We start from the raw sequence: 23,073 nt of genomic DNA, 5'->3' as shown, positions 1-23,073 counted from the left end.
CTGAAGAGGACCTGCTGTGCTGATCCACACGGCACTGTGGAAGCAGGGTGGATTGCAGGAGTGAGGGGCTCAGGGTGCCTTTCCTCCGAAGGCAGGTGGTCATTTTCTTCCCTGGCTGCAGGCTCCTGGGGAGGGCTTCACTGAGGGAGGAGAAGCCACGTGGCCACGTGAACTGTCACTGGGACTTGCCAGGGGGGCTGGACGCACAGCGTTTCCCAGCTGTCCTCCCTCAGTGGAACCTGGGTCATCTGCACAGAAACAGTGAGGCCGCCCGGCTGTGGGGCTCAGGAGGCTGTCTCTGGGCCGGGCCTGCGGCAGGCTTCTCGCATCCCCCAGACACCTGACCCAGAGCTGGCCCACGGCCACCCACAGCTGTCAGCTGGACCTGCGGATGCAGCTCAGAAGCACTGACTGACTGAGGACCTGGGCCCCTCGCCATGGCTTCACCACCACAGGGTGTGGCCCCAGGAGACGTCACACAGCAGTCCCCATTTCCTTCCTGCATGAGGTCTGGCGGGCAGGAAGAACCAAGGAGCAGGAAAAGAGAGCAGAATGTGAGTGGGGACGAGGACCAGCGGCAAGAGGGAACCCAGACCTGGTGCCAGAGCCAGGCAGACCACCAGCAGGGACGGGCGTGCCACAGGGTCCAGACGGAACCAGGAGACCTCAGACAGGCCAGTGGAAGACACCCAGGCTTCAGCACATGGGCCCAGATGGAACCAGGAGACCTCAGACAGGCCAGTGGAAGACACAACAGCCTCCCAAGTCTCTGGGATGACAGTGACACTGTGACACACTTTGAATATAAAGGTACCAGTAGATAAAAAGCAAAAGGTTGGAACAACAACAACAAAAAAGATCCATACCTTGCAAACTAAAGAATGCTGGTGTGGAGGGCAGGGCAGCTCAGTGGAGAGGGCCTAGCAAGCCCCAGGCCCTGGCTCCACTCCGTAGCCACACGCACACACACACTCACACACACACACACACACACACACACATACACACACAGAGTAAACAGAAGGCCAACATCGCTGTACTTTATCAGAAAAAGTGGAAAGTAAGGGAAGAATCACTCAGAAGAGGCTAAGAGGGTATTTCTTTACGACAGAAGATAGATTTCCCGTGATCACAGAAGAGAAGGCCACCTCACTGCATCCGAGCCAGCGGCCACAGGGTCAAGAGAGACACGGAAGTCTCCAAATGTGGCTGGCAACTCTAAGGTCCCCTCGGCATCTCAGGGAGAAGGAGGGGACACCATCAGGTCCTCAGAGGAGTGCCAGTACCTTCGGAGTACCCAGGGGCCAGAGAGCAGCAGTGCCGTGTCCACTCCCCACCCGCCCGCCCGGCCCTTGTCCTCTCGCCCCCGGCCGGTAGGAAGCAGAGGTGAGCCTCCTCCCGGGTGGCCAGGCCGAGGGGCTAGCTTGGTCCCCTCCTGACAGCGTGTGGCTGCCAGGTTCACCACCCCTATCACCTGCACCCACGCTGCACACTACACCAGTGACAGGGCCCACTTTGTGCCTCAGCAGGACAGGAAGGAGGAAGGAAAGAAGGGACAGGGACCAAACTGCCCTGGGATGGCATGGAGGCCCAGCAGACCCTCCTGAATGGGGGCTTGTCTCCCTCCTTTGCCCCAAGGGGCCTGGGCCGCCTCCGCCCCTCTCTTCTCCCCCATGGTGGCTGGGAAGGACTTGGCCCCCCGGGGGCGGTGAATAGGGCTGCAGCAGTAGGGATAGTGAGCATCCTGGACAGCCCAGGCCTGAGCAGCCCTGCAGACAGTCTCTCACCTACTACCCAGAGCCAGCCAGGTGCAGCTGCTCAGACCTGCCAGGCTGCTGTGGGATCAAGTGAGGCTACACATAAAGGTGGTACCCAGAGACACCCGAGGGTGTCTTCCTGTCCACAGCCAGCAGGGGACTGGGGGGACAGGCAGCAGAAGACCTGGGCAGCCCAGCACCCAGAGAGGCGCCCAACACCCAGGCAGGAGCCCCAACACCCAACACCCAGGCAGGAGCCCCAACACCCAACACCCAGGCAGGAGCCCCAACACCCAGACAGGAGCCCCGACACACAGACAGGAGCCCCGACACCCAGACAGGAGCCCAACAGCCAGAAAGGAGCCCTGACACCCAGACAGGAGCCCAACAGCCAGAAAGGAGCCCCGACACCCAGACAGGAGCCCCGACACACAGACAGGAGCCCCAACACACAGACAGGAGCGCCGACACACAGACAGGAGCCCCGACACACAGACAGGAGCCTGACAGCCAGAAAGGAGCCCCGACACCCAGGCAGGAGCCCTGACACACAGACAGGAGCCCAACAGCCAGACAGGAGCCCAACACACAGACAGGAGCCCCGACACACAGACAGGAGCCCCGACACACAGACAGGAGCCTGACAGCCAGAAAGGAGCCCCGACACCCAGGCAGGAGCCCGACAGCCAGAAAGGAGCCCCGACATACAGACAGGAGCCCCGACACACAGACAGGAGCCCCGACACACAGACAGGAGCCCCGACACACAGACAGGAACCCTGACACACAGACAGGAGCCCCAACACCCAGGCAGGAGCCCTGACACACAGCCCAGCACGGGCTGAAGTCCCACTGCTCAGGCAGGAGCCCGGCACCTGGACAAGCACCAGACATCCAGGCAGGTGTCCAGATGCCCAGGCAGGTACCCGATGCCCAGACAGGAGCCCAGCACTAAAGGCTGCTGGCCCCAGGAAGCTCCTGATATCCCCAGGGGAACGGAGGCCAGTGCAAGTGCCCACATCGCGCCTCCGCACTCAGGGCCATGGGAGGCATGTCTTACTGGACAAGGGAGTAGTACTGCTGGATCAGGTCGTTCCACTCATCCTCGGAGAGCTCCTCTTTGCTGCTCTCGGACACGTCGATGTCCTCGTGCTCCAGCTGCCCCAGGTAGGCCTGGCACACCTTGCAGGCTGTGTCCACAAGCTGCCCCGAGAGGCTCCTGAACTTCTCATCTGCATCCTCAGGATCTGAAACCCAAGCACAGGTGCTGGTGTGTCCCATGCCAAGGGGACAAAGGCCATCACTCAGCCACAGAGGTCCTCTGCACAGCCACCATAGGGTGATACCTCCTTCTGGGCAGGGGACCTCTCCCCGCACTGGACCGTCCTCCTCTGCTCGGTGTGCACCCCTTCCCCTCTGAGGACCAGACAGTTCTCCTGCCAGCAAGGAGATGCTACTGGAAAACTTTTTCAAAAACTCTGATATGACCACATTGGGCTACTGTAGGTGTTCCCCAGCACTACCGGCTTCTCAGAGCACAGGCACAGACGTCCCTGAGGCCCCTGAACCTGTCCATCACACAGCACCACATCCTTCTGAACCCCAGGCCTCAGGACCACTGTTCAATCTCAGGAAGTGCAGAGTGAAAGCAAGTCTTGGGCGCATCAGGGATGTGGGTACTGACTGAAAACAACCATGGCCCCCCTGGCCCTGGGGCGAGCCTGCAGCAACAGGGGACTCAGGACTCACTTGCAGGGGCAGCTGTGATGTGGCACAGACTTCCCAGCAACACTTCTGCAGAGATGACCGCGGGCACTCAGATTTCCTCCTTTTTTTTTTAATTTGTTTTTAGTAGATGGACACCAGACCTTTATTTTATTTATGCACGAAAGTCACACTCCATTCTCACGGGAAAAAGCCGAGCACATGAAAAACTAACAGCTCTTCCCTGATCTATCGGAAAAGTGAGGCAAAAACACCGTCTCCAAGCTGGAGAGACAGACGGACAAGCCCGAGTCTGACCTGCTGGAGGCAGGGGCACAGCAGGTGGACACAGAGAGGAAGTCCACAGGAGCAAAACTCACTTAGGTGGGGCTGTGGACCCCAGTGGAGGCTTTTCCCTGGATGTCCCAGCTCTTGCTCTCCACACACTGGTTGAGCACCCACATTCTGTGTGGAAACCCTCCTCCTGACCTGTAAGGCAGACTGACTCTTCCTTCTGGGTCTGTCATGAGTCTAGTCTTTTTGCTATTCCATTCTGAATGTCTCTCTGTGTGTCACATCTGACTACATATTAAATAACTTAAATATCTCACTTAACAGATCACATCAAAAGACTAAAGAAGCTGGACATGGTGCTGCATGCCTGTAATCCCATCAGTTTGGGAGGCTGAGGCAGAGGATCACAAGTTCAAAGCCAGCCTTAGCACCTGTGAAACTGTCTCAAAATACTAAAAAGAGTTGAGGATGTGGCTCAGTGTAAGCACCCCTTAGTACAATCCCTGGTACCAAAAAAAAAAAAAAAAAAAGCTAAAGATCAGATGCAGGAAAATAATTTGACAAATCCAACACCCACTCGTGATAAAAACCCTCAGGAAGAAAACTTCTTCAATGTGAAAAGAATATCCACCACAGATGCACAACTAGCATCATACTTAATGGTGAGAATCAGCAGCTATCTTGCAGGGATCAGAACAAGGCCAGGGCATCCTCTCTCACGACTGATTTTCAACACTGTGTTGGAAATGCTAGATAATGCAATAAGACAAGGAAATAAAAAGTATACAGATTGGAAAAGAAGAAATAAAACTGTCTTTATTCCAGATGGCATTATTGTCTATGTAGAAAATCCAAAACAGACACACACACTCCTGGAGGAAATAACTTTATTATATAACAACAATGAACAATTGAAATTTGAAATTAAAAACAAAATAGCATTTATATTAGCACCCCCAAAATTGAAATATTTATGTATAAATAAGAATAACAACATATGTGTAAGATCTGTGTAAGGAAAACCCCACAAAACTGTGATGAATGATCTCAAAGAACTAAATAAATGAAGAGTTATGTTGTGTGCATGAGTAGAAAAGACTCAATATTATCTTAATGTCAGTTCTTCAGAGTTTGGTCTATACATAGTCCCAACCGAAATCACATCAAGTTATTTTGTGAATATTGACAAACTGATTCTAAAGTTATACCGAGAGGCCCAAGACCAGAATCTGCTTCAACTCCAAATCGAAGGGGAAAAACTAACCTGACTCACTCTAGCTGACTTAGCAACTTCTGTGCCCGCTATGGTCAAGACGGCATGGTCCTGGGGACAGAATACATAGAGATCCGCAGACAGAATAGAGTCCAGAACAGGCCCACACAGATGTCACCCTCTCCACCAAGGAGCAGATGTAACAATGGGCAAAGACAGTCTTTCAACCAAGGGTGTGGAGCAGCTGGGTGTCCAAATGCAGAGGCAAACAGAACCACATCCAGGCACAGAATGCACATCTTCCCTCAAAGTAACTCCAAAGGGTTTCAGGCCCCATGTAAAGTGGAAAACTACAGAACTCCCAGGAGAAGAAACAAAATCCACACGACTTGGGGTCTCAGCGCCTTTTCATGGGGGGCCAAAGGTGCCATCCATGAAAGAAATCACTGGGAGGTCAGAACTCATTAAAAGCAGATGTATCTGCTCTGTGAGAGGCCCTGTCAAGAAGAGGGGAAGACAAGTGGCCACCTGGGAGAAAACACCTCCCAGTTTGGTAACGGAATGATCCAATTCAGCAAAGAACTCTTGAAACAGCAAGCAGACAACAGCCAGATTTAAGATGGGACAGGGGATCTGCCAGACGCAGATGCAGAGACGGCCAGCAGCGCAGGACAGGATGTTCCACATCCTGTTGCTGGGGAGCTGAAGTTAACAGCGGGTGATGCTGTGACCACTCTGCAGCACCAAGGACATGCAGCACATCTGTGAGCGCAGGCTGGTGGGAAGGCAAGGTGCCACCACCAGGGACACAGTGGGCGATTTCTCATGGAACTCAACACATTCCTGCCACAGTGCCTAGCAATCGCGCTCCTTGCGCTCCTTGGTATTCACCCAAATGAGTGGAAGACTTACACCCACAAGACCCACCCACGGAGCTTCACTGCAGCTTTATCACACCATGCCCTTGGGGCGAGCGGATAAACAAGCCAGAGTGCCAGGTTATTCAGCCCTGCAGGGAACAGCCATCAACCCATGGTGGACAGGACCTCAAAGGGCTATGGACAAGCAAATAAAGTCAGTCTGCAGAAAATATGGTCCTGGGACTCCAGCTATACCACCTTTATGGAACAGCAAAGGGACCAAGGCCCCAGGGGCCAGCTGAGCCAGCCACAGGTGGCCAAGGGAACGTTGGTCACACATCTTCAACATCCCACCTGGACAGGCGAATGAGGCAGCAGCTCCAACTGCTTCCACACCTACCCCATAACGGCCCTCCCGTTCGCCTTCCGCTGAACTGGGAGCCCCTGGAACCACTTGTGGCCCGGGACTGCCACATTCACAAATCAGTTTGCTCAAATACACGCATTAAAACGCCAACATTTAGCCTTTGACTGTAACAAATGCACCACTCTCGGGGGTGGCGGTGGTGGGCAGGGTATAGGAGACTCCTCTGCCTTCTGCACAATTTTGCTGTGAAGCTAAAATTTGCTGAAACAAATTTTCCAGAGTGACCCACTTATGTCCGTAGGCCACAGGGAGCGGGAGAGTGTGGTCCTCTCCTGAGTCAGCACCCTTGGCACTGTGAGCTCTGGTGCCACTGTGGGATGAGGGTCATGACCTCCCAGGCCCCCAGTAAAGGCAGGAAGGCCAACCAGTGAGAATCACGGGCGCCGGGGGACAGGACTGCTCAGACCCTAGAACCACGGTGCCACCCACCAGCCCTTACCTTTCCTGGGGCCAGTGTCGCTTTGCCTGGCCTCCTCCCGCCTCCTGGACCTGTTTCTGTTGTAGTTCTGGTGGCTGACCACCCACTTGAGGATGCTAGAAGCCACCGTGCGCCGGAAGTCCTCTGGAAGGAAATGGAGGCCTCAGCTGCTCCCCACGTCCAGGACTGGGGATGGGGATGCAGTGGGCAAGGCAAGGCTCCCTATTACTCTCAGCCAGCACCTAAGCCCTGCAGGGCCTCACTTCTGCCCCCAGCTGCCCTGTCCACCCCCCTCCTGCTCTTCCCTCCCTGTGCTTTCTCTGGTCCTGTCTTCAGCCCCACCCCCATCTCCACCCGTCTCAGCACAGGGCCAGAGGGATCTTTCTAGAAGCTCTTCTGCTACAGCTCCAGGATGCTCTGGGGTCTCCCAACCACTCTCCCCATCCTGGACCCCCTGGACCCTCAGGTGGCTGAGCCCTCCTGCCCAGGGGTCTTGTCTGCACCCCCCAGTACAGATGCAGAACACAGTGGTGGGTCCTGTGTTCTGGCTCTGAGCAGCACAGTGGTCACTTAGTCCAGGTCAGTGACCAGCAGGCAGAGCAGCTCAGAGCCCATCAACCAACACCCAGCTCTGCAGCCTCTGTCACCTCCTCCCTCCCATGCTCCCAGCATGGCCAGTGGAAGTCTCTGGATTGGTTCTCCCTGAGTGCATGGTGGTCCTTCCTTAGCGGTCCTGGCCCTAGGCCGGTGGGACGGTAGGCCCCAGGAGGTGGCCCGTCACTTACCCAGGAACTCCTGCTTTTCGCTCTCAGTGCAGAGGCTGTAGCAGCGCGGGAAGAAGGAGTCGGGGTTCGCCTGGACGTACCATGGCAGGCTTCGCATGTTCACACACAGCCCAATCTCCAGAGACAGCGGCACGTCAGGGACCCGCATGGGCAGCCCGGCTGCACCACACCCGCAAGGTGAGGACTGCTCGTCCACCTGGGACCCGTCCTTGGCTTGGCCAGTGTGCCCTGAGGAGGGGGCTTCTGTGGACCTGGCCGCACGTGGTGGTATGGCAAGAGACACAGGGGCGCCCTGGGGCGTGGGCAGCCAGGCAGGTGCCCAGCGACCAGCCACAGGAGGTAGGGCATCCTGGGGAGGAGCCCACTGACCCGGCGCTGGCTGTCCAGCCCTGAGGCCTGGGGCCTGCCCGCGCTCCGCCCACCTGCAGGCGCCTGGGGCCCGCGCGCTCCGCCCACCTTGGTGGTGAAGGAGGCGGTCTTGGCGTAGTGGTTCAGCATCTGGTCATAGGTCAGGCTGTGGTAGTCCACGACGTCCCTCTTGATGGTCCAGAGAAGGTACGGCATCTCGTTCTTTACCAACCTAGACTGGCAAGAAGAGACCTCTGTCAACAGCCGCCACTCAGGTCCGCCTCCTAGACAGAGGGACGCTGCCGAGACACGCAGGACTGGACAGGGCTGTGGCCTGACGGTTCCAGCAGGCCTTCCACCGCAACTGTGGCCACTCGCTGCCAAAGGCCCCAGTGGTGGACCCAGGTACATGCCACCTGCGACTTGGGGTGACCGCAATGCTCCACGAACCCTGGGGGGCTGTCTTCTCCCCCACGGTAGGAGGCGAGGTCTGGGCGGAGCCGACGCTGCGGCGGGGCGACCCTGGCTATAGGTGGTTTTCTAATGACCAGCAGAGGCCTGAGTGTGCTCAAATGTAACCAAGCAGAGACACCAGGAGAGGAAAACATGCTCTAAAATCCTGCCCCGGGTAACCCCTGTCCCTTGGCCTTGGTGAAGCGAAGCCCCTTCTGGGCCAGTTTCTGCAGACTAGCTTGTATGGCCCGAGGGCTGGACAGCCGGGGCTGGGCCGTGAGTGTGAGGGATCCTGCAGCAGGACTCCACCAGCTCTGGCCTGGCTGCTGGGCCTGGGGCCTCCTCCCACCGGGCTAGCCGCCACGCCCCAGAACTCCCGGTTCGCTGGACTCTGGGGCACTCTCCTTTCCAGGGTGGGACCTTTTCCCACCCTTAGAGAGATGTCCATGGTTCTGGTCCTCACTTTGGGGTGGAAGTCTCATTTCTAAATCCTGTTACGAATTCTCTTTGAAGCATAAAAGTACCCAGCAGGGGGCAGTAACCACTGTGCCAGGGGTGAAGCAGCGTGGGCAGAGCTAACCAGGGCGCCGTGCTCCCTGGAGGTGTCCCGTCTTCCATGTGCCACAGGTGGAATATTGTGTCTCCCCAATTCACACAGGCATCTTCGCCCCCCAAGGTGACAGTTTTAGGTGCAGACTCTGGGAGGAAATGAGGTCACTGGGGTGGAGCCCTCATACATGGGATCAGTGCCTTTATAAAAGGACCTTGGAGAGACTCTCACCCTTCCCACCTTGTGAGGACCAGCAAGGAGTCCATCACCTGCCAACCAGGAGGCTAGCACTGGTCCCAGGCGTCCAGCCTCCAGAACTGTGAGATGGGCCACCAGTCATGGTCCTTGTCACAGCAGCCTGAGCTAAGGCCCCCGCTCCCTTTCTTTGCCGCACAGAGATGCATTGCTAAGTGGTACACGCCCTGAAAAAGCCTGTGCTGGACACTCAGGCCTCAGGGCAGGGCTGTGTGGTCTCAGTGGCCCACCTTACCTGGGGACCATGCCCACAGGAGCCTGGGCTGTGAGCACATCTCCCTCCCTGTCTGCCGCCCTGGATGGTCCATTGTGGAGGCCCCCGGTGCAGCCTGTGGTACGGGACTCCCGGCCTCCAGAACCTCCTCCACGGCAGACCAGGACAGTACCTGGGCTGCCACGTGCATCTGGAGTTATGCTGTGAGCTCAGAATGGTGTGCTCCTTGGCCGTTCCTGAGGTGTCTAGCCACACTGGCCTGTTTTTCTGTCTTTTCATGGTTGATTTGTGAGTTCTTATAAATACTCTGGATACTTGAATTCTTAGGTCATTTGCACCACACGTAGCTCCTCCCGCACTTCGGTCAGGCACATGTACCTTCTCCATGGAGGGTCCTCTCCAGAGCCACTGAGTGGGGGCGAGGTGCTGCAGCTGCTGCGGGCAGCTGTGTTTGTGGAGACCCTATCTGGCGCATGGCCACGTCCCAGGATCTGCCTTACAGCACAGCCAGCTCCCCACTGCCCCACACAACCCGGGCCCACAAAGGCCCTGTCCCCATCTGCGGTGATCTGGGTCTGTTGTCCCTGCTCGTGCCCCTGGGCCAGTGCGTGGGCCTACCATCACACTGTGGATGTCCTCCATCTTCTCCAGGGCTATGGCTTGGTTTTCTTTGATGTCAGTGCATTTGTTATCTGCAAACAAAACATGCGTAAGAGACAGGCTGGTGCAGCCGGCACCTCAGTGGAGCCCCTCCACCGTCAGGGTCATGTAGCAGACAGAACAGCCACCTCTGATCTCCGTGGCATGGCACCCACCTGGGGTAGTGCCAGGGTTGGGGCCCCGGGGCCCTGGAGGCCCAGATGTCCCCATGTGGAGGGGCAGTGGAGGCAGCCCAGAAGTCGGCATGATGGAGTCTGAGGACCTGGGCGGTGGGGGAGGGTCCCTTCTGGGACTTGGGGGGTGGGGGAGATGTGTGGCCTGAGTCTCCAGGCCCTGGGACTGTCTAGTGCAGACACACTGTGCAGAGCAGCACAGGGACAGAGGGTCCTGGGGAGCAGCTGGCATGGTGGGCGCCTGAGGAGGAACACTGGGGCTGGGCATGGACATGGTGAGGTGAAGAAGTGACCAGTACCCTGATGGGTGCCTGGGTTGGGGAGCTGGGAAGGTGGTGGAGATATGGAATAGACCCCAGCAGGAGTGGGCATCCCCACACACAGCTCGGCCCTGCGACAGACTAGCGGAGCACCCCTACAGAAGCACAGGCCTCTCTGATACTCTACCGGCGGCCCCTTCCCCTCCGACCTCCACACCGGGAAGGGCCTTGGGAAGGAAGTGGAACTTCTTCTCCACCCAGCCCTTCTTCCGCAGAGCAGCCCGGATCACCGGGTAGTGTCCATAGATGGAGAAAATCTTCTTTTCCTAAGATGGCAGACATGACTTAACAGAAGCACAGAGAGCCAGGGGTCTGTCTCCCCACAGGGGGGTTTGCAAAGCAGAAGGAGGCACACTGTGCAGAGGGCAGACCCTGCCTCCTGTTCGGAGAATACCGCACGGCTGGGTGGGGGGGGCACCTGTGTAGGGGGCTCACCCACAGCTGGGACCAGGGGCTCATGTGCTTGGGGCATGGTCCCCAGTGCAGGGTGCCAAGAGGCACTGTCTTTACCAGCAGGCCTGGTGGGAGGTGGCTAGGCCACTGGGGGCTGCCCCAGGTCTCCAGGGTCAAGTTAGCTCTCCCACAGTGAGTTGTTATAAAGATCACCTGGCCCCCGCCGCTCTGGCTCCCTCTCTTCCCACAAGTCCTCCCTCTTGCATGCAGTCCCACCTTGATGCCATCTATGGTGATGTGATGCCAAAGGGGGCCTCACCAGGGGCTGCACAGAGAGGGCCACCTCAGCTTGGAGTTTCAGCCTCCAATACATGAGGCAAATAACATCTTTCCTTGATAAAGTTCCCAGTCTTGGGTATTTTGTTATAGCAACAGAAGACAGACTGACAGTCGTGAGGGCATCCCTGAACCCAGGTAGAAGATACAGCCTGGACTCAGTCACTGCCAGGCGCAGGGTCAGTGGGGCTGAGGCAGGAAGAGGGGCTGAGTCACCAGGGTCCTGGTGGTCCAGGCACACTGAAGGTGCCATGCTGAGTTGAACTCTGCAGAGCCCCTGCTGCACCAAAGGCAAGGCCTCTGTCCCACCCTAACCAACAGGTGCCTGCAACAGGGAGGGTCAGGATGTCACCAGGACTGTTGACATGGACCACCAGCGCCCAGGCAGCAGTCCCTTCCCCGGTCACCTGAGCTTCACGTTGGCGGGGTGTCAGATGTGGTGCCTTCCCACACACAGGACAAGATACCTTCTCCATTTCCCCAGGTCCCACGTGAGTGTTGCAGAGGGAGAAGATGGGCTTCCTGCCCTCCCCCCAGAACCCAGAGTTCCTCTCCTGTGGCACCAAGCCCCGCCCACACACCACGTCGGCCCCCTGGGGGATATCCCTGGCCCTCCTGTCAGGACAAGTGTGCAGACTGACATGGGGTCACACCCACACCACAGGGGGCTCCAGCCTCTCTGCAGGCAGGGAAGTGTCTCCACCAGCAGGGCCGCCAAGCCCAGCAGACACTCTCCAAATTCCAAAACAGATGCCTGCTTCAGAAAGTCTCCCCCCCTGGTCCCAGAGATCTTTACCCTGATGGCTTTTTCTGTCAACTGCCTTGCTATTTTGTATCTGTCCAGTTTGGGGGAAGATGCCGAGGCTTGGGAAACTCCTTGCTTTGATTCTGCAAGAGAGACAAGCATCAGAACAGAGGACAGAGCGCCCAGTTCCACACCACAGCACCCGACCTGACGGGGCGCTCAGCCATGGTGTCCCACTGCCCACCCTCCCAGCGCATGTCCCCACCTGTGCCCACCCACCTCATGCTCCAGCACCCAAGCCCCACAGCCTCTCCCCTCTCCCCTCTTCAGCACCTCTGCCCACCACCTCCTCCCCAGCCACCACTTCCTTCCTCCTCCCCGGGTGCCCTCCCTGCCTGCCCCTGGTCCCTCTGGCCTTGGGGAGTCTCCATCCTCTGGATCTTTCAAATGTGTGGCCAGAAGAGGAGCGGCATCTCAGCCCCTCCTGGCCGGCCCTCCTGCCCAGAGCATGCTCAGGTGACCTCTTCCCCTCCAGACACCCCCCTGCCTGACTCCAGATCCTTTCCTCCAAATCTCAAGTGCTTAGAGATAGGACTTGTGGGCAATGGTGAGCTCACCAGGGCTCTGGCTCCATCCGAGGGTGATGGACTCATCTACAGCTGAAGGACAACCGGGAGGGGGACCCAACTGAGGAGGTGGGCTGCCCAGGCCACCCTTAGGGAATGGGTCTGGTGCCCAGCTTTCTCTCTCTCTCTGCTTCCTGGCTGCAATGTCTGCCCTCTAAGTTATTCTTGTCAGGAGTTTGGTCACAATGACAGAAAACTAACCCACGTGGCCATTATGTGATCCTGACCCCACAAACACGCCCAAAGCTGCAGAGTCCAGAGCCCTCCACCCTGCTGCCCCAACTCTCCACTTCCTTCCTGGATACCACATCTGGTGGGCTCCACAGAGGCAGTGAGCTGGGTCCACACCTCCCCAGACCACCCCTGTGGTCCACCCTGCGTCTTCCCTCTAAGCAGCACGAGCATTGGGCTTACCAGTGACCCCACGTCCCCAACCCACTGCTGCCCCTCTCTCCCAAGCCCTCATGTGGAATCCTGGCACCCGCCACTGTGCCATCACGCCCATGCCCTGGGCACCTTGTCGAGTCTGAGGAATCCTTGAAATGCTCCTGCCCCACCAGACCATCCCAACTGCCAAGCGCCCTGACCCACAGTCCCTGGCTACCCAAGGAGCGCCCAGGAGGCACCAGTCCAGCCCTGCCCACATGTTCCTCCCTTGGTGCTCTGTGCCCACAATCCATGCCCACCAGCCAAGCGACTCCAACAAAAGGAAAGAGCGGCTGGGTGGGGGGACAACTATGCTAGAACCAGATGTCCATGGGGAAAAGCAAGTGCCCAGTCGCGTTCAAAGTGACTCGAGGTGAGTGAGCAGGAAGGTCACGGCAGGAACACAGGAGGGAGCGTTAGGACCCGGGTAGGCGACGCTCTGAGACGCACCAGAGAGCATCCACCACAGGAGCTGGGTCCACAAATCGGATCAAAATGTTCTAGATCAAAATGTTCTGCTTTGTTAGGGAAAGGAAAAGCAGTCCACAGACCCAGGGCAGTGTTCCCAGTGCTGCCCTGGAGCAGAGGCAGGGCGCAGGCCCAGGGCCTTCCACAGACCAGGGCTGGGAACCCACTCTGCAGAGATGAAGCAAGACGGCTGGATCACAGGAAGGCTTGAGGGGCGTCAGTGGGACTGAGGGTCTCAACATCACCTGGAAACACAGCCCCAGCCACATGGGGTCACAGGCACAGATTTTAGGGGCCAACAGACCAGTGGGGACAAAGACTTGAACATGACCTTCAGAAATGTGACCCACTCCCAGACACTGCACAGGTTTAAGAGCTGCTCCGGGCGGGGCTCATCTGAACTCAGAATTCAGACACCAAATATCAAATCCTGAGTGAGATGTCTCCAGCTCTGCTTATTAAGGAATTTCTAGTTGTATAAGCATCTATCAGAAAATAATAAAAGTGAAACACAATGAGTTAAGGGTGTATCCCAAGCAGGTGGAAAGAACACAATAAAACCTGAAGAAACTGTAAGAAAAAGAATAAAAAGCAGACGTGAATGAAAGATATCATTTTAAACATAATGAAGCAGATCAACCAATCCCAAAGTTTGGACTAGTAAAGTTGACAATGCCGTAGTGAGGCTAGTGCACAGACGAGGCTGAACCCTGACAAGAAGACAGGAAGCACCAGGCATGGCGGCCACACCTGTCATCCCAGCAGCCCGGGAGGCTGAGGCAGGAGGATCACGAATCCAAAGCCAGCCTCAGCAAGGGCGAGGCACTAAGCAACTCAGTGAGACCCTGTCTCTAAATAAACTACAAAATAGGGCTGGGGGTGTGGCTCAGTGGTCAAGAGCTCCTGAGATCAACACCCAGTGCCTCCCCCACCCACCCCAATAAAAGGCAGGAAGCTCCTGGGACGGTTAGGGATCTGGAGACACTCTGGGCTTCACAGCAACAGACCTGAAATTTAGATAAAATGAACACATTCCCCAGAAAATTCAAATTACCAAAACAGACTTAAGAAATAGGAGATGTAAAGAACACCCTACCTACTGCAGAAACTAAATCCTAGGCTTCATACTATCCTGGTAGGAAAGCTCCAGGCCTGCTGGCCTTGGGGTGAGCCCCGGTGAACTGCTCCTTCTGGGGCCACATTGTCCATGGGGCCTGGATATGGCCAGGACTGGCAAGAAAGTGAGGCCACACACAGGCAGCAACAACGAACACCAGAAGAGCCTGCTCCAGAGGTGGACAGGGTCCGCTCAGCCCCAGGGCTGTCCCACTCTGGGCTCTGAAAGTGAGCCTAGCAGTTCCCCCACAGAGAGAGCTGGGACAGGGAGCCCGCCTCCTGCAGAGACAGCACAGAGAGGCCGATTCCCCACAGCCCGAGAAGGCCATGAGCAAGAATGTCCCAGGAGACTCAGGAAAGTCCCTGGCATGAATCTCCCTTCCCGATCAAGCCCCTCCCCAGGAGACAGCTGGCAAGGGCCCTGGTGTCTTGGGCCCTCCCTGCAGGAGGACCAGGGCCTGCTGGAGGGGTGAGGGGTGGGAGGCCCAGGTGGCCTCAGGGCGTGGGAAGACCAGAGGGTGCTCCGTGAGCCCCTGGTGGCCAGCCCAACGTGCTGACTGCCCGTGAGCACAGACGTGCAGAGAGCACCACCAACAGACCATACCAGCCTCCGACGCCTCCGTCACACCAGCCGTCCCTGGAAAGCGCTCACCTGGGAAGGCCTGCAGGAGGCCTCTGGGGAGGGACCCTTCTCACTCAGCTGGTCAGCCACCCATGTGGGAGGCGTGGCCCCAGGAAATATCCAGAATGCCGACCCGCTGGGCAGTGCTGGGCAGGAGGCAGGAGGCCCCCAGATGCCCTCTCTGCCACAGGGGCAGTTGTACCTCACACCCCCACCAGGTCACACCCACCAGAGAGTGGTTCAGGATGACCTCCTGGAGTCCTGTGGGCTCAGCATTGCAGCCTGCTCCCCACAGGTACTGACCAAGGGCCCCTAGCTACCTCCCGCATGCCATCCCTGCACCCTGGAGGTCGGCCCCAGGGTACCTCCAGAGCTGCTGTGCTCTGTGCCTGGGTGACCCTGGCCACCGCCGGCTCTTTGGTTAAGTCCAGGACAGCAGCGACAGTGTGGCACGATGGGGTCTGTCTGGCTCCAGATGCTGGGCAGGACAGGGCACACAGCACCCCTGGAGGCATCTTGGCAAAGCCCCATTGAGCTACTGACATCTCCTCTAGGCACAGGGCACACTCACTGGGCAGAGGGACAGGTCAAGCACTCCAGGAGGCCACTGGCAGACAAAGCCTAAAGCAGGGCTTCCCACAGAACAGGTGCCCTCCTGTGCAGCAAGTCTGGGTCATGCAAGCACAGGGCAGAGGCCAGAGGGGATTAAGAGGAGCACCCACAGGCAGCGTGCGGATGCTGACCAGGGCAAACACTGGCGAGGAAGTGGGAAATAAGGACATCTGCTGGGAATCAGGTCTTACTAAGGTGCTTTTGTTAACTTGAGTGAGTGTGGAAAAAGAACTTGGTTACCTAAGTAAACATCACTTTTGGAGATGCATAGTAAATATCTAGATACATATTAACACTTAGGAACATTAACAAAAACTTAGGGAGACATTTCATAACATTAAAAAGACTTATCAGGCTGGGCTGGTGGCACACACCTATAATCCCAGCAGCTCAGGAAGCTGAGGCAGGAGGATTGCTAGTTCAGAGCCAGTTTCAGCAACTTAGTGAGACCCTAAGCAACTCTGAGACCCTGTCTCTAAATAAAATACACAATAGGGCTGGGGATGTGGCTCAGTGGTCAAGTGGCCCTGGGTTTAATTCCTGGTACTCCACCAAAAAAGAAAAAAAATCAATCTGCTCAGCTACTCAGGGAGCTGAGGCAGGAGGGTCACAAGTTTGAGGCCAGCCTTAGTAACTTAATGAGTCCCTGTTTCAAAGTAAAAGTTAAAAGTGTTAGAGGGTGAGCTAGGGCTGTAGTGGTACAGAACTTGCCTAGCATGTGGGAGGCACTGGGTTCAATCCTCAGCACCACATAAAAATAAATAAACAAAGTAAAGGCATTGTGTCCATCTACAAGTTTTTAAAAAAAGGGTTAGAGGGTGTAGCTCAGTGCTTACCTAGCATGTGCAAGTCCCTGGGTTCAATCCCGGGTACTTAAAAAAAGAAAAGAAAAAAATCAGTTTGTCAGGAAGGTACAAAAATCCCAAATGTGTATAGACCTAATAATATAGCTTCAAAATAAATAAAAACAAATTGACAGAAGCAAAAGACAGAAAAATCGACCATTATTTTGGGATATTTCAACCTGCTTCAGTAAGTGGAAGATTAAGCAAAGGATTCATAGAGTACAGGAAATCTGGACATGGTGATCAGCCACCTGGACCTCACCCCCATGCAGAGGACACCTGGGGCCCAGGAGCGTTTCCCAGCCAGCCATCACCACATTCCACAGGGCTGATGAGATGAAGCCTGGATTCTCCATCAACTGCCAAACCAAACCAGGAAGCGATGACACCAAGATGAGGAGACAATTTCCCAAATCTTCAAAAATCAAGTAGCACACTTTAAAAATAAAACAAGAAGGAGAAATCAAGTGGAAATTTAAAAGTGCTTGGAAGTAAATGATAAGGAAAATATGATACATCCAAGCATTACCATGCCACTAAAGTGGAAAGAAAAAGGAAATCTATAGCTTTTAATGCATGTTTCAGAAAAGAAAACAAATCAACAGGGCACAGTGGCCCACACCTGCCATCCCAGTGACTCAGGAGGCTGAGGCAGGAGGACAGTAAATTTGAGGCCAGCCTCAGAATCTTAGCAAGACCCTGCCTCAAAATAAAAAACAAAAAAGGCTACAATGTGCCTCAGTGATAAATCACCTTTGGGTTCAATCCCCAGCACCACAAAATAAATAAAAAGTGTTACCCAAAATGAAAACTCCCGGTCTAATGGTATTTCACATCAATCTCTCCAAGTATTTAGGGGGAAAAACTTTATATAAGCCATTTCACTAAATAGGAAACTCTTTCCAACTCTTTTTATGAGGCCATAATCTAATATCAAAACCTGATGAGAACACTACAGCAAAAGAATAGGGTATGCCAATGTCGCTCATAAAAATAAGCACAGAAATCTTAAACGATGAATTTGTAAATCAAATCCAGCAACAGAAAAACAATGCAGCATAACCACATGGGGTTTTCAAATACTAAACCAATTTTTATCAACAGAACACATCCTATAAATAGTCCAAGGGTTGGGGATGTCAGTGGGGGAAAATACTATCACCACTGCAAATGGAGAAGAAAGCATGGCATCTGTTCATTTAAAATCTCCTGCTAGGCCATCAATAAAAGGAAACTTTACCACCTACAGGACATCATAGTTTCCACTTAAGTTGGGGACAAAATTAAAAAGTCCACTATACCATTTCTACTCTGTTTTACTGAGAACACTAGCCAATGCAATAATGCAAGAAAAGAAAAGTCATAAAGATTGAAAAGATTTGTAGAGGAGGACTGTATACATGGAAAATCTAAATGAATCTATTACTAAGTGTACTTAGTGAGGTCACCAATTACTAAGTCAGTGCACTAAAACAACTGTGTTTTCAGAAAAGGTGAGAAAAATGAAACTAAAAAAGTCATCTATAGCATCTAAAACATCAAATATCTAGGAGTAAATCTAGCAACAGAAGTCCTGTGTATATGCACAATGAAAACAATAGACACTGCTGAGAAGAATTAAAGGAAAGTCAGATGCTGATGGGTTAGAATAGTCAATATTTTTAAGATTTTGATTCTCCAAAATTGATCCATAGGCTCAATGTAATAATAATTAAAATCCCAGCACAGTTTGTATGTATGTAAATTAACAATTTGATTCAGAATTTACATGGCAGTGCAGAAGTCCAAGAAAACCTAAGCAATCTTGAAGAATAAGGTCAGGGGACTTAAACCACCAGATAGTAAGACTTATTATAGAGCAACTGGAGCCAGGCGTGGTGGTGCATGCTTATAATCCCAGCTGCTCTTGAGGATGAGGCAAGAGAATCCAAGTTTGAGTACAGCCTGGACAACTTAGCAAGACCCTGTCTCAAAACTTTAAAAAGAAAAAGAAAAGAAGAAATCTCCTGGAATCAGAATGGTGGTACAGGGCCAGGACGGCCAGCAAAATCAATAGGATAAAATGGGGAACCCACACCTGAGAATAAGGATAGCCAGAAAGACCAAAGAACAGATGGGGATCCATGACTGGATGACCCCAGGGGACCTGCCAGGCAGAGGCTGAATCCCTGTACAGAATGGGGAATGTGCAACCTGGTTGACCCCAGGAAGCCGAGTCCTTGGATATACAAATGGGGGGATGACCCCTGCTTCACTTCATGTGCACCACTCAGTCCCAAAGGGTTGTATACCCAAATGTGAAAAGTGGAATTATAAAGCTTCTTAAAAAAACAAACCAAGGGCTGGGGATGTGGCTCAAGCGGTAGCGCGCTCGCCTGGCATGCGTGCGGCCCGGGTTCGATCCTCAGCACCACATAGAAGGAAAGATGTGTCCGCTGAAAACTAAAAAATAAATATTAAAATTCTCTCTCTCTCTCTCTCTCTCTCTCTCTCTCTCTCTCTTAAAAACAAACAAACAAAAACAAACAAACAAACAAAAAAACACCTTAGGGTAGTACCCTCTGGACAAGGGAGTAGGCACAGTTAAACAAGACACCAAAGCACTAAGGATAGGAGATTGATAAGTAAACACACTGAAGCCAGAAGCCCTGGGTACTGAAGGAATGGCTGAGTGACTTAAGTGACCCCACAGATATTTATGATACAGCTCTGTCAAAGAACTGGTATCCAGAACACACACGGATTTCCCACGTCAGCAACAAACAACCCAACTTGACCCCAGCCAAGATCTGGAAGGAACTCTCCAACAGGGCTGCGGGAAATGCAGAGAGGGGCTGTGGGGTGGCCAGCTCCTACCCAGGCTGCAGAACTGTCAGCACCCTACAAAGCAGAGGGGGTGCCCACCTGTGGTGCGGATCTTACTCCTAGGACTTTAGGTATTTACCAACCACGACCCTGTCCGACGGAAGGGAAGCGCAGGAAGGCAGCGAGGAAACCTCAGGGGAAGCCCAGTGGGAGTCCCCACCCCACCCTGCCCAGCGCCTCCCCTGGTGGGCCTGGGCGAGACACCTCCCTCTGAGCACCTGTGACCTTGGCCTCGCGCCCACTTAAGGCTGAGGACAGCGGGGACAGCCCGTCTGAGCGCTGCCCGACTCTGGGAAGCAAAGGCGGGTGCAGACTATTTTCTTCTCGGCGGTCTCCGTCCGACAAGGCAGAGGACAGCTTCTGGCCTGGCTCCATGATGGCCTCCAGCTCCTCCTTCAGGCTGTCGGCACCTGCTGGGAGAGGGGCACGAGGGAGCAAGGTCAGCAGGAGGGCTGGGTGGGAAGATCCAGGTGAGGGACAGGTCTAAGGGTAGGTGGACCTCAGTGAACAGGCCTGGGGATGAGGAGGCCCGGGTGGGGGCACAGGTCTGGGAGAGGGTAGGTCTGGGGGCGAGGATCTGGGTGGGAGGATAGGTCAGGGGTGGGGGGATAGGTGTGAGTGTGAGGGGGTCTGGAGTTGGGGGAGACAGGTCTGGGGTGGGGAGACAGAACTAGGCTGGAGGGACACGCCTGGGACCAGAGAAGGGAGACATTTAAGGAGTTCCAAGGGGAGGGGAGCAGCTCTTCCCGGCGGGAGGGGGGGTGGGCAGGTGGAGGGTTAGGGTTCGGGAGTTCTGGGGTTCCAGAGGGAGGAGGGCGGGTTCCGAGTGCGGGGAGCAGGGGGCCTGTGGGGTCAGAAGTGGGGACAGGCAGGCGTTGTGGGGCCGCTGCTCACCCGGGACCGGCCCCAAGGCGCGCGTCGCGCCTCCGCCCCCTGCCGCGCGTCCCCAAGTCCTGCGGTTGCCCAGGGCGACGGGCCCGGGCTGCGCGGCGCTTTGTGCAGGACCCCGGCGCTGGCGGTAGAGCCCGGGACGAGTGGTGCGGCGGCCGGCCCGGGGCGTGGGGCTGCGCGGGCGCGCGGGCGGCGGAGGGCGGCGGGCGCTGCGGTGGCGGCGCGCGGGCGGCGTGGGTGGCGCGGGCTCAGCCGGGTCGCAATCAGTGGCGCTCAGGCTGGGCTCGGGCTGGGGTTCTAGTCCCCGGCTGCTGTCCGAGCAAGCGCGGGGGCGGGGGCCGGGGCACAGGAACACGCGGGCCATGCGTCTGGGGAGGGCCCGCGAGTGGCCGCGACCCCCGCCCGGGTCACGCGCTTTGGCCCCGCGCGGAGGTCGGGGTCACACGGACCCGCCCTGGCACTTAGGCCCCTGCCAAGTCACAAAGACGGTGGTCACACCCTGCCCCTCCCGGGGCACCGGTCCAGGCCCTCGCCCCCTTGCTGCCCACAAGACACCCCACCCGGGCCAGAAGTAGGGGGTGCAGGGGCCAGTGTTGTGGTGGGGTCCTTCCCCACAAACTGCATAGGGCCCTCTCCCTGGACAGGGTGTCCTCTAGTGGGTGGTGGCGATGGGGTGGCAGGAGCAGGTAGTAGGTCCCACAAGGAGCCTGCAGCAGCCTTGGCACCCTTAACGCCATTCTTGGGAGCAGACCCACTCTCACATGGGCACTTCCTGGTGTTTTGCTGGACCCGGCTTCCTGGCCAGTATTGCTTGCCATGCAGGACCCCTGCAGTTCCTTTCTTCTTTGTCCCTGCCAGCCCAGCTTTTTGCGGGGTGGTTAGGAGAGACCCTCCCACTCCATCAGGGCATTCACTGCTGGGGATGGTTTAGAACATGGAGGTTATCTACATTTGGTTTAAATGCATCTTTATTTTGGAAGTTCTCCCCTCTGTGCACAGGTGGGCAGCTTCTCCTGGGCTGGCCAGTGCCTTCACCCACCAACACCTCTGCGCTGCCCCAGGCCCCACCTCCAAGGGTTACATCTAAATCAAGGAATCGATGCCAAGGTGCCCTCAGCTCAGCTCACCCTCCTGTTTTACATCTCCATTTGTTAAGAATGTGGGCAGGCAGATGCCCGGGCACCCCACATAAACAAACTGCTGGCCACATTGTATGTTAGCGTTTATTGTTCTAGCATATTAAATGATATATAGAAAAAAGTGTAAATCAGAACTGACAATTTTGAAATTCCACTTGGGTTGTTTAGTTCTGTGGAGTGCAAGCCAGTAGTGATCCTCCAGCCACATCTGTCCCCTGATGACCACTGCCCCAGGGCAGTCCCTGTGACTCCCACCCACTCTCAGGAACAGGGGAGCAGATCCCACCTGGCCTCCTCACGGCAGAGCTGCAGGGGGGCAGTGGCCTAGCCTGAGGACCTGGGCCTCACGTAGGCAGGAGAATGACCTCCATGGTGGTGCTCGTCTGGGCATGGCCTAGCTGGCCCTGGCTTTGTCCTTTGGAGCTGCCCAGGACAAGGGCTGCAGAGAGGTCACCCAGGGCTGGAGATAGCTGCTCTCTTGGCACCTTCCAGCTTCCTGAGTCTTATCTGCATTCCTCTTCTCCAGCTGAAAATAATGATCTCCCAATCATGATTCCTGGCAACCAGGGCCACTGGGATCAAGAGTAAGATGCCTGAGAAGGTCCTCACATCCCCCTGGCCAGGCTGCCCATCCCACCAAGTCCCTGGTTTACTGGTCCATTGGTGATAATGGCCTCCAGGCCTTTCCTCAGCCTCCCTGGGGTGGGGGCAGCAGTTAACACCCAGCTCAGTGGACAGCGAACATCAGTGCCTTCCTGAGCATGGCTTCTCCTCTTGTGCAGAGAGAGAAAAAACACTTTTGACTGCAAAAAACGCTGGTACCCAACTCACCGGGGATTAACAGGTGCCATGTCAGCGGGAGGATCCTGTGTCCTCAGAGGGTAGGCAGAGGGCACACAAGCCAACTTGTGGCCATGGTTTTATCAGAAACCAATATTATTCTCACCCAGACTGTCCCTGCAGCCTGGCAGCAGGCAGTGACAGACATGCTGGAGAGGTACACAAGTGCCTGAGACACCAACAGCTGACCCTGGCCAGAGCTTGGTGAGCAGGGATCAGTCAAGCAGTGAGAGGCCTGGGGCACAGGGACTTCCCACGCTCAAATGGGGTCTATCCTGCAGGAGCCAGGCAAATGTGGAGAGACCCAGCTTCAACTGTCCCTGCCGCAGGGTGGTGAGTGGCTACGCAGTCAGATCCATTTTTCCAAAGCCCCACAATCAGCTCCCTCCCTGAGAACAGTGGTCATGCAAAGCTCCAACTGGACCTGAGGATCCCAGGGACACCCTCCAGGGCTGGGGAGGAGGTGGAGCCTCTGGAATGCTGGGTGTATGGAAGACCGGGTGGAGACTTGGAGTGTGGGAAAAGCCATGGCAACTATGTGAAGTGGCCAGTTCTAGGGGTGGGACAGAGCGCTGGCCTGCTCTGGGGAAGGATGCTTGGTGGGCTGGGCCCTTGAGAGGTGTCATCTCAGAAGGGGAAAGTGCAAAGTGAAAGTGAGGAAGAGCCCCACACACACAGGCCACAGGGAAGGGCACACCAAGGAAGCTGGACCAGAGAG

General features: G+C 55.7%; 1 protein-coding gene across 1 annotated transcript in view; it reads right to left on the bottom strand.

The window, feature by feature from the left end:
- Ttll8 (tubulin tyrosine ligase like 8) overlaps positions 1-19,869 on the bottom strand; it is a 40,490-nt gene extending 20,621 nt beyond the window's left edge. The window contains exons 1-8 of the mRNA XM_026413596.2: positions 19,800-19,869; positions 11,957-12,048; positions 10,559-10,697; positions 9,897-9,970; positions 7,915-8,043; positions 7,459-7,573; positions 6,695-6,817; positions 2,818-3,004 (exon numbers count right to left, since the gene is read on the bottom strand). Of these exons, the coding sequence (XP_026269381.2) occupies positions 2,818-3,004; positions 6,695-6,817; positions 7,459-7,573; positions 7,915-8,043; positions 9,897-9,970; positions 10,559-10,697; positions 11,957-12,048; positions 19,800-19,860 (920 nt within the window). The 5' untranslated portion in view covers positions 19,861-19,869. The remainder of the gene's footprint in view (positions 1-2,817; positions 3,005-6,694; positions 6,818-7,458; positions 7,574-7,914; positions 8,044-9,896; positions 9,971-10,558; positions 10,698-11,956; positions 12,049-19,799) is intronic.
- Between the last annotated feature and the right edge of the window lie 3,204 nt (positions 19,870-23,073).

Source organism: Urocitellus parryii, chromosome 5, assembly GCF_045843805.1.
Source record: "Urocitellus parryii isolate mUroPar1 chromosome 5, mUroPar1.hap1, whole genome shotgun sequence".
Taxonomy (NCBI): Eukaryota; Metazoa; Chordata; class Mammalia; order Rodentia; family Sciuridae; genus Urocitellus; species Urocitellus parryii.
The sequence above is the reverse complement of the archived record's forward strand: the minus strand, read 5'-3'. Positions and strand labels throughout refer to the sequence as shown.